General features: G+C 33.3%; 2 protein-coding genes across 2 annotated transcripts; both read left to right on the forward strand.

Moving 5' to 3' along the window:
- The first annotated feature begins 81 nt into the window (after positions 1 to 81).
- LOC110620353 (NADH dehydrogenase [ubiquinone] 1 alpha subcomplex subunit 2) lies at positions 82 to 2757 on the forward strand. Its single transcript, XM_021764056.2, has 3 exons — positions 82 to 257; positions 347 to 453; positions 2497 to 2757. Exons 1-3 carry the CDS (start codon positions 172 to 174, stop codon positions 2598 to 2600), a joined length of 297 nt encoding a protein of 98 aa, XP_021619748.1. The 5' UTR covers positions 82 to 171; the 3' UTR covers positions 2601 to 2757.
- Positions 2758 to 5876: 3119 nt separating this feature from the next.
- Positions 5877 to 6622, forward strand: LOC110620468 (photosystem II repair protein PSB27-H1, chloroplastic). Its single transcript, XM_021764215.2, has one exon. It carries the CDS (start codon positions 5958 to 5960, stop codon positions 6477 to 6479), a length of 522 nt encoding a protein of 173 aa, XP_021619907.1. The 5' UTR covers positions 5877 to 5957; the 3' UTR covers positions 6480 to 6622.
- Positions 6623 to 12131: the final 5509 nt, after the last annotated feature.

Raw genomic sequence — 12131 nt, forward strand, 5'->3', positions numbered from 1 at the left:
TTTGGGCCTCCAGCCCTAAACTTTTTCTCGGAAGAAATACTATTAGAACAATCCATTTGAGACCCGAATTATTTAACCCGGGCCCGAGAGCATCTGCTTTATCATCGTGAGAAGAACGACGCTGCGGAGCATCTCGTGACTGGAGTGGAGTATAATCGTGAAAAGAAGAAAATGGCATGGAGAGGCCAACTTTCTCGGAATATTAAGGAGCTTCGGATTCTGTTGTGCCAATCTTCACCTGCAAGTTCATCGGCTAGGTATTGATAATCCCTAATTGATTTAGTTTTACTTTAATTTTTCATTTCAGTCATTTGATTTTTTATTTTCGGGTTATTGTTTTTGTTAGATCATTCGTTGAGAAAAATTACAAGGATCTCAAGACTTTGAACCCTAAGCTTCCGATCCTTATCCGTGAGTCTACTGGAATCAAGCCTCAGTTGTGGGCTAGATATGGTATGTAAAGCATCATACCCTTCTTGTTGCTTTCATTTTATGCTTTGCGTTCACCATTATGATTATAACTCCGATTATATGCCACCTCCCTTTAAAATCTCTTCTTGCATCTTCTTCCATTTGATTATTGCGGTTGGTCTTCCCCCTTTGTGCGTGTCAATGCGTGTAAAATCAAATTTCTCATTTGTTTTGGGTGTTTAGCTGCCAATTTTTCTAACGTTTCTTTGCTAAAATGCCTTTGTGCTACGTGAGTGAATTTGATTGGATACTTTGTGAAGAACTTGTAGTTGTTTCGTAATTGATTGGGTACTTTGTGCAATTCCAAACAATAATCTAGGTAGGTTAGTTGTTTACACAGGTTCCATCTTCCCGAGGACAAACCATTGCCTGGTAGAGCTCATTCAGTTTCTCACATTTACAATAAGTTGTTTGTTGGGTGAATGTCATCCATGTATCTAACTACATGTAAATGTGTTGCTCTAGTATCTAATTTAGCATATCTTGCCTGAAACTAAACAAAATTGATGGAGCAAATAACAGATTAGTGATATATTACCATGACTAATTGAATGAGATGAAGGCTTTTTACGCAATTTTTAATGGTTAAGATGCTATTTGTTTTAGTTATTGCACTAAAGGTCTAAGGTGTGGATTTTTTATAATCTTTCTTGCCTGTTCATCATCATTATGGATCCAGTTGGGTATTCTTCTGTGGGTGTTAACCAGCAAGTGATGTCTCACTTAAGTTCATGTGTGGTTCTTGCATTAGTGTCATGGATCTGTAATGTGTCCATTCGTGGTCCCATGCCTGTTTCAGTAACAGTTTTGGGATTTTAGAGTTTAGCCACTTTAAAAGACCAATTGTATTTCTGCTGTGGCCTTGTACATTGTGGGGCTTATTTTATGGACAATTAGATTCTAGTAATAGCTTGTACTATTTGACTTGTCTCAAGCCTGTTTAAAATTGGGCTCTCAGTCCCAATTCTTACTAATACTGCTTGAATATTAGTCCAACCAATAATGATGATTGTTTTGAACTTTGTGTTTTAATTATTATAATTGCTAGTATATTTTTCACAACAAGCCCTTCCATAATCGGGTTGGATGGAATCAGGTACACCTAAATGTCCAACTTATTGCTAGTAGAGTATCTTCAGAGTTGTTTCTTTAACGATATCCTGTTCTAGGCTGTAAAGCTATATTTTGGTTTATAAGCGTTTATTCTATTTAAATCAAATGAGGTGTTTTTATTTTTGCTTCGAAGCAAATAGGAAATCTTCTGTTTCGCCTGTTAGTATCCTAGATATGAGATTGTTATTTGCTGATTACTGATTTCTTTGTCATCTTCAAGGTAATTCTTCACCTTGGGACCTAGAGTAGTCATCCCTTTTACCCCCTATTGAAAAGGAAATCTGGGAAAATATGCATATAATCACACCCACACTCTCCAACCAAGAAATGCATTTGGGGCTATAACCCCCTTATTTTCTCCTTGTTAATATAACCTCTTCTATGTTAGCATTCATCCCACATTAGGTTTGAGCTGTCAGCTCCCCTTTGTGCCAAACACAATTTGTGAAGGGGTGAAAATGTGGGATGTTATTATGCAACATTTCACCTTCTTAAGTACCATGTCTAATACACCCTTAAAATTTTTTGAAGGACTAGCGATTGCACACCTATGTTAATGATAAAATCTTGTTGCTGTTTCCTCCACCCCCTGAAAGTGGAAGATTATCTAACTTCTAGCCTTCATAAGCTAGCATGATTATGGTAATTGTTTGCTTGATGATAATTTAACAGTGATATATTTAAAACTGTTTACTTGAATTCTTGATCCATGGTGATATTTAAAACTGTTTGGTTGAATTCTTCCTCCATGGTGAATTTCCATTTTCGATAGTGATGTATTCTTGCACTTTAGGATAGCAACGCCTTGATTTATGCTTTAACAAACATGTTTATCACCATGTCGTCAATGTGCTTCAGTTCCTTAGCTTTATGTTTGTAACATCATCATTGAATCTTCTGTGACTCCTCCAGATATGGGTGTGGAGAGGTGCATTCAGTTAGAAGGTTTATCTGAGCCACAAATCTCTAAGGCCCTTGAAGACCTTGCAAAAGTTGGGGCAGCTCTTAAAGCTTGATATCGTTGTTGTTCAACTGTATGGAATGAAATAAATTGATACTTGGGAAGATCTTCGCATCACAGTATTTCCTAATTTTGCTAAGTTCTCTTTAAGAGTTGGATTCTTTACCGTTATCATTTAGTTTGATTAGTTTGATCACTACGAACATTTAACACTTTTTTTTCTCCGTGGGCAACGCTACTTTCTCAATTTGCTTGTGTGCTTAGGAATAAAAGTTGATATTTATAAAACCATGAATGTGTACTAGAGAAAAAAAAAATTTTAAAAGTCATGAATGAAACCATTGGTCATCAACTAACTTTGCTTTCTTTGGGGTGGTGGGGGGGAAGATAATGGCTTTTCATTAACAGTAACAGTACAAAGCTCACGGCTAATAAAAATAGGCTCAAAGCAAATTGCAGAAATAAGAGCCCAAGGCTCAATCCAACATCTAAGCTTAAGGCCTCTAGCCCCAACAAATGGAGCGCACTGGAACCATGGAGCCCCAGAATCTTGATTCGAAGAACCAGACCGGGTACATCTCTTAACAGCATTACTTCTGCCATTAGAAGGGTTTAACCACGAAGAAAGCCATAGCAAAGGAGATTAGATTTCTCTTGCAATATATCTAACACAAGCCATAGAGAAATTTTTTGAAGCACAAAGGAGAAAATCAGCTGAAAGCCTAGAACATTCCAAATCAAGGAGAAACGATGTATGAAGCAAAATGACCACATGCATCTCTGGAGCTAGACTATAGGTGGTGAGGGTAGTGAACTTCTATCTCCACCATATCAACCACCAACACCGGGTTAAGAGAGGTTGAAGGAGGCTGCTTTAGACCAATCCACGCTGGCGAGAGGTAAGGGAGATGTGCTCTCAGCAACTCATTTGCTTTTTTTAATTTTTCGCTCTGTGAACCACTTTCTGCCGAGAATAAACCAAGAGAAACGCATATGTTAGAAACTCCAAATCTGTAATCAAATAAACACACAAACCAACCCTCTACAGCCAGAATAGCCTTCTCTTGTGAGCTCAATTGCCACCATAAACTGGTCTTATGGAAATTAGATGCAACTGGCAAGAGAGAGTGAAAAGGAAAGTTCACCCCCACATGGGAAGGATCCTTCAGAATTGTTAAAGTAGTCAAGTTAGGTGTCTTCCACTTAGAAGACTTAGGTGGCAAAAGAGAACTACATGTCTGAAATGTACAACACCTTTTAAAAGGTATTATGTATAAACTTGTATAAAGATTTATACAAGAGAAACAGAAGAATCTCCTATATTGTAACACCCAGTCCGACAAGGTAATGGAAGGCGTGACCAATATGGTATGCAGATTAAACCCCTACACCTCCGACCATATCAATACTCAAAACGGCCAAGCCGTCCTCACCAATGCATGCCCAAAGCAATTAAAATGCGCAAACCCCTATTAGAGCCATGATTGCGTATAACTAACAGAAAAAACATTTGTGATGTACAGGGTATGGGTGAAGCGGCTCAACATTTATTAGCAACGTGGCTTGACACACCTGCAACGAAATGCCACTGTTATATCCGATGAGATAACCTGTTAGAATATCCCGATACGGCCAGGTATTAATACTCTTGACCCATTTACGTTAAGAGACAGATTTTTATCAATCACAGATTCAAAAAACTCTCAATCTCTTTAAGCAACTTCAACTTCCACGAAATAGAAAAGCCAACCCTATTAACTCTCGTTTCAATCAATCAGAGCCATTAACTTTCTCGTGAATCAAACCTTCAGTAGACGTGTCTTCATCTCCTTTCTCATTGGATTTCAGACATATCAATCCTCATGTCCTTACTAATCCATTTGGTTGTTGTTCTTATCCTTCTAATTTTTTTTATATGATTAGTTTCAACTGAAATTATTAATATGTATGTTTTTTATAACTATGAGATCCAAAAGTTATCCAGATGGAAACATGTGGATGGATTAGTGTTTAAGGATAGTAAATGAAACTTAATATATTAGGGTGACAACGGTTCTAGGTATGAGATTTTTGAATGCGCTTAAGGTTTGTGTTGAAGAGTTAGCAGAAAGGATATTTTTAAACCCTTGCATGTATAGTTTGCCTTACATATATTTTTTGAAGGAGACATTTGAACTTTTGACTGAAATTTTTCAGCCAGTTCATTAACAATGGACAATTAATTGCTTTAATATTTAGTCTGACTAAAATCATGATATCTCTGATATACAATCATGATGGTTGAAGTACCACGATAAACCTCATACAGACATCTAGAGATTAAGTGTCAAGATATTGGTAATTTAAAAGTTAGGGGCTCAAACTATTTTATTTTCCTCCGAATCTTTGGCAATCGGAATTTAAATTTTCTGCCTTTTTATATATCCACTTAAATTTAATTAAGATTTTTTGGTAGAGTACACGTGTGATAATTTTATATGAATTATATTTTATATATTATCAATTTTCAGCTGCTTGGATCAATTCTTCTACTTAGTTTCTAATATCTCAAATCTCATATTCTACTTATACTCTACTGTCGTTGGCCTTTTTGGAATGCTTATTATTTTCCTTCTTTTATTTGTGATGCTCGTGTACAGAATTGAAATGTATCATTATTTTTTAATATCAGATTTGATCAAACTCTAAAAAAAAATTAATACTTATAATCAAATTGGTACAGGTTTAGATTAAAAAAATATTTATAAAAATAATTAAGTTAATATAAAAAATATATTTTATAATAATACTTATAAATTTTTTATATTTTTATTTAAAAATTAAAATTAAAATGTTTTTTAAAAATACTGAATTTTTTAAATAAAAATTATTAATAAAAAATATTTTTTTATATAAATTATTAATTAAAATATATAAAACTAAATCGATTTGAATTTTAGTCAAATAATAATAGGTTTGAAATGGATTCCGATACGTTAAATTAATTTTTAATTGAGTTTGGATATTATTAATTTAAAATTAATTTTTTTATAATAATATTAATCTTTATATTTTTTATTTAAAAATTAAAATTAAAATATTTTTTATATAAATTTTTAATTAAAATATAGATTTAAATTTAATTTAAATAATAATAATTAAATTTAAAATAATTTAAATTAATGGAGTTTTGAATTCGGATAATTTAATTCTGAACGGTATTCTATATGTTTATATCCCTACTTTTGCATTGATTAATTTGATATTAATAAATAAAATAAATAAAAAAAAATTAAAATTATGATTGGATATAGTCTCATCTGAAGATCATAAATAGGATAAGATGATAAGCCTTTGTGGCAAAAGCCCACCCTCCCACTCCACAAGCCTTTCATAAAAATCTCTCTTCCTCCTCCTTCTGCGAAGAATTTCCATGGCGTCACCAACACTCCTAACCCCCACCTCCAAACCAACACCTCTCTCTACCACCACCTCCAAAGCCTTCATTGTCTCCACAGTCAGTCCTCCACCCCCACCACAACACCACCAACAACCTCTTCGCCGCCACTTCTTGTCGTTAGCCACTATTATCCTCACTCCACCATTGCTATCACCGGTGGCTCCAGCCCATGCTGCATCTGATGAAGAGTACGTGAAGGATACCGAAGTAGTTATCAACAAGGTCAGAACCACCGTAAATATGGACAGAAACGATCCTAATGTGGCAGAGGCGGTGGCTGACCTGAGAGAGACATCAAATTCTTGGGTGGCGAAGTATAGAAGAGAGAAATCTTTACTGGGGCGAGCTTCTTTCCGGGATATGTACTCCGCGCTGAATGCCGTTTCAGGGCATTATATTAGCTTTGGACCGACAGCTCCGATCCCAGCAAAGCGGAAGGCAAGGATTCTTGAAGAAATGGACACTGCTGAGAAGGCATTGCTGAGAGGAAGATGAATTAATTTCTTTTTTTCTTTTATTCCTTTTTCCAGATTGTTAATTTTAATTAACCATTCCAATTTTAGTTTTGCTGTTGAGTTTGAGTTTACATAATTAATGAATTGAGGTTCATTTTTAATAAAATATTGAGAATTATGTTATATAATAGACTAAACTGCAATTTAGTCCCTCTATTTTAGTGAAATACAACATTTCGTCCCTCTGTTTTAAAAAATCTTCAATTTAATCTTCACATTTAAAAGAATTGCAAAATAGTCTCTTCTATTTATTTTAATGAAAATTACTAAACTATCCTTTAAGTAAAAAAACTCAACCAAACAGTATTCATCCCAACATAGGAGGAGAAAGGATCGGGAGGAGAAAGGATCGGGAGGAGAAAGGATCGAGAGGAGAAAGGATCGAGAGGAGAAAGGATCGGGAGGAGGAGGAAGGAGAAGGAGGAGGAGGAAGGAGAAGGAGGAGGAAGATGAGGAGAAAAGGAAGAAGATGAGGAGAAAAGGAAGAAGATAATCGGGAAAAGAAGAAGGATGAGAAGAAAATGGTAGTTTAGTTATTTTTATTAAAATAAATGGAAGGTTAACTGAAAATTTGATGGTATGGACTATTTTGCAGTTTTTTTAAATGTGAATGATTAAATTGAAGGTTTTTTAAAATCGAGGGACGAAAATTTATATTTTACTAAATTAGAGAGATTAAATTGCAGTTTATCCTATATAATAATGATATTATCGCTAAAGAGTGCCTAACTTCAAAACACGATGACATAATCTGCTTTATAGCTATGATCGAAGCTTTTAACACTTCAAAAGCTCTTGCAATTTTCAAAGTGCAAAGCCACGAACAGATCATAGAATAGTCGGTTTTCAAGATATAATGAGCTGTTTTTTCAATTCACTCATAATAAAAGAAATTATTTATAAATTAATATATAAAATATTTTCGAATTTTGTGTGTGAAAGAGATGTGCCGAACACTTTTGTTCGACACTCATGGTGTCGAACAATAGGAAGTTCGACTCCGACACTAATGGTGTCAGACAAGCTGATTTGGTGACCTCCCCATGCCATGTTGGTATGTTTAAAGTACATGTTCCACGCGAGTGCCGAACATGTCCACAATGGCCACTGAACTAAATTCTGTTTCGTGATGAAAAAAAAAAAAGTCATAAAAAAAAATGTCATTTGTCAAAATATTCAAGATTCTTATGGATTTACCCTCAAGTTCATTTGTTGAAGTAGCTGCTATTCAGTGGACATGTTCGACACTCTGAGTGCTGAACATGTCAATGTCATAGGGGTGCAAAGTGCTAGACAAGCTTGCAGGTCGCATGCCACGGGAGGTCCAAGTCAACTTGTCTGACATTATAAGTGTCGGACAAGCTGCAGTTCGACACCCATGGTGTCGAACTTCCTATTGCTCGACACCCGCTTGTTCGGCAGTATAATTGCCAAACACATAATTTAACACACATAATTCGAAAATAATTTTAAATTTTACTTGAATTAATAAATATTTTTTTTATTATACATGAATTGAAAAAAAGCTCAGATATAATAATCAACCTCCATAGTTTTTACAGATATAATAACCAACCTCCATAGTTTTTGCAAACTTACAAGCCTCTAACATTGCAAATTTGCAATAGCTTCACCCATGAGAACAAATGAGGCATGAATCCTTTTCACAACACCATCGATAAGCTTCCCCTGGACTAGCATACCAAAGAGCTCCAGCATCTTTAAAAAAAAAATTGAAAAAAATCTCGAGCATAGCCACATAAAAAAAAAAATTATTTTTATGTTGAATGAATTACACATATAAATAAAATTTATGGTCTTGATTAAATTTCTGGATATAATTAATATTAATTTTTAAAATTAAATTAAATAAAATTAAAAATATTGACTATGATTACAAGAGACTAAAAATTATCGTTATTTCTATATTCTGTTTTGTATAGAATGTTTAACATTTGCTATATCAGTTAGATATTATTAAGAATAAATTAATATTAAAATTTAATAAATTTTACTTATATTAAAATTAAATAAAAAAATATTTTTTCCAATATTTTTTTAACATCATTTAAAATGATGATTTTTTTTAAAAAAATACTTTTTGACCCAAATTAACTTCAATATGAAATAGGTTTTGATAGATTTAAGCCCAAATCAAAGCCCATGTGTTGTTCTGTTGGAGATGCTTGCCTTCCTGACCAAGCACCTGATGGGAATTGAGCACGTGATTTTTAATCATTTTAATTTATATATTTAATTTTTTTTTATTTAGTTTTCATATATCAATATAAGATAATATTTTAAATTTGTTGGCAACAATTTCTGATTTTATTTTATTACTTTTTATCTCTTAATTTTTTAATAAAAAAATTCATAAGAAATTTTAGTTAACATACTTAATATTTTTATTAATTTCAGCTTAACCAACCAAATTGAAACCATACTCTTTGGGATTATTTGCTAAAACTTTAAAATAATTATTCCAAATGGTTTAAGTTAGAAAATCATTTTAGCTATTAAATATCAAATTTTCTTTATGTCTAAAAATTAATATAAAATTAACGAAATTAATTTACGTCATTCTTTAATTTTTAATTATAAAAATATATAATGCATTTCAAGTTTTTTATTCTTTCAAGTAATGAATACACACTCTTTGTGCTTAATTTTCATTTGTTAGGAAAAATTGAAAATACTTCAAATTCAATTAATTAATAGAGAAAATCATATGGTAATTAATTTGGCAATATATTTCGATTTAAAAGGCCAAACTAAGTAAAGAATGAAATTTGGTTTGTAATTAAAAAATTTGAATGAAAATAAAAAAGGGAATAGTAATTACATGGAAAGTATTGTATCTAAATAAATTATTAGGTTAATCTATTTAAACAGCATATTGATATTACATGGAAAGTAATAGGAAGAGAAATGCCACATGCTACTAATGAAATGAAATTTCCTTCTATATATATATATATATATATTAAGGAATTGCCTGTTTAAAAGCATGTGTCTATTATTAATTTTTATTGATAAAATCATATTGAAAAATTAATTATATATGTATATATATATATATAATTTTAATGATATTATGATTTATTTATATAATTTTAATAATATGTATATTATCATATAGTTTAGATATAATTCATAAATTATTTTACTAAAGTTATATAATTTTATTCAAAACATTATAATTTTAGGTGGCTAGTTTTGATTCGATAGGATTTTTTTTATAAATAATTCGGTGTTTAAAATTTATTAATTTAATTAATTTAAATTTATGTCGACAGATTTAATAAAGAGACAAAGTAAAATTTTAAAAGATAATTTCTATCCATGATTCAAATTCAAGACTTTTGGTTAAAATAAAAAAAGATATGCATCTTATCTATTTTTTAAAAAATTTGATACGTCTTGTAATACAATAATAATAATAAATACTGCTACGGTTAAGGACGTAAATGAACTAAACTGTTTATGAGTTATTCAAGACTCGACTCAATAAAAGTTTGATCGGACTCGAATTATTTTCTAAATAAATCGAATTCGAATTCACTTTTTAGTCTCGTTTAATAAATGAGTCGAGATTGAATTTAATAGTATTCAGCTTGTTTAAACTCACAAGTTCGCGAGCTGACTCTTGAATAGACTTACGAATAATCTCGTGAGCAGACTGACAAATAATCTCGTAAATACGTTTGTTCGCGAACGCTAATTCTATATTGAAAATTGAAGGAATATGGTGGATTGTGACTTTTTTATAAAAGAAATAATCCTTTTATATTCTTTTTTATTAGTTTTGAATTTAAAAAATTTTAATTAAATAAAAAAATTAATTTAAAAGTCTCTTATAACATTATAATTTAAATTTTATATATAATTTAAATGAATTTAAATTATATTAAACTTGTTTATAATATAATCCAACTCAAATTTGAGTCCAAACGAACTCAAATTCGAAATTTTTTAGTGAAATTTGAATTGGCCTATTTATTACGAATAGAGCTATAATTTTTTTTTATGAGAGATTTCAATTAAATAAAAAAATTTAATTTAAAAGTCTTTTAGTAACTTTTATAATTTAAATTTTATTTTTAATTTAAATTTATTTATAATTTAAATGAATTTGAATTATATTCAACTTGTTTATAATATAATCGAACTCAAATTTAAGTCTTGATGATCTGAGATCCAGAAAAATAGAGTTTTACAAGAATTCTGTAAATTTAGAAAAACTTAGGTTTAGAGGAGGGCAATCCTTCTTTTATCTGTTTTCTTTTGTCTGCCAGTGACGTATAACAAACTGTTTATCATTGGACCACCTGTCCCTGCCTTGCTGATTCGGGTGTACGGGAATATCATATTCCTGCTACATGTGTAACGGCTTCTGATTCTCCACGGACATGCATGTTGAGGGACCCACCAGACGGATGGGTCGGTCTCCTTCTAGGTTCCGAGCCGGGCCGAAAGATAAGATTAAAACTGAGCCCAAAGAGGATCCGTTTGGTGAGCCATACGGACTGGGCGAGCCTGATTGAGAAACTTAGATGGAGCCCGATCTCTGGGCTGAGTGGGCCGGACTGGGTCCATGCGGGAGACTTGAGGGCCTCCAGATAATGGGCTATTGTCATGGGTCTGGCCCCAGACCGGGGTGAAGAAATCCAGCGGTCATCAATTTCCCCATTTACCTTCTCATCAGTTATTGCCCGACTGATGAGGGGGTAAATACCGAGAGTAATAATGACCGCGCTGCTCAAGGACAAAACTGTTCAAAACATCTTTTCGGCTCTTCATTGTTTCAAATTTCATTTCCTGTCAGTCTCCTCAGAACGTTTGCTCTTCTCTGTTCTACTGCTTTCTTTGCTTTCCTCTGCTCATCCGCCTTAATCGCTTTTCAGGTACGCCTCTTCTTTTCATCAACCTAGAGTCTAGCATCACCCCATCCAACATTAGGAGTTTCATCTCCAGGGAATACTTGGATACCCCTCTTTTTCACATCCGGGCTCCTTACCGGAATGAGAGGATCATTCTCCCTAATCCTTCTCCCCCTGGCCTAGTCGACCCTCAAAGAGACGTCAGTCTAGTCTTCTTCATCCAGTAGAGGGAGTATGGTTTGTCTTTCCCCTTTTCTTCGTTCTTCAATGAGGTCTTCCGGTATTTCGAGATTATCCCTCGAATGCTAACCCCTAACTCTATTCTTTTCATGTCTTCCTTCGAATCTGTGTGTCTGAGCTGGGGGTTCACACCCACGGTTCATCTGTTTGTTAGCTTCTTCAGGCTGGTTAAGGCGAGCCAAAAATTTTACTACTTTGCCCCTCGGGGAGGGTTGTCCATCTTCACGGGCTATAAGGACTCTATCAAAGGCTGGGTAGAGGGATTTTTGGTAGTAGAGTTGAAGAAGCACACGGGGTTGGCTTGGGAGCTCGATCTCCCCTGGGAGGATGTCTCTCTGGGTTGCAATGACCTGCCCCAGCTGAGCCTTACCGACCAGGTCGGATTCCTTCGACTGACTTCTGTGGATAAAAAGTATGACGTCGAAAAGTGCTTATTCGCGTCCAACCTTCGGGATATTAAGGGCGCGGGTACCTTATTTTATTTACCTGATTTGTTTTATTTTTTCATTTTT

The sequence above is a fragment of the Manihot esculenta genome, chromosome 8, assembly GCF_001659605.2.
Source record: "Manihot esculenta cultivar AM560-2 chromosome 8, M.esculenta_v8, whole genome shotgun sequence".
NCBI classification, from domain to species: Eukaryota; Viridiplantae; Streptophyta; class Magnoliopsida; order Malpighiales; family Euphorbiaceae; genus Manihot; species Manihot esculenta.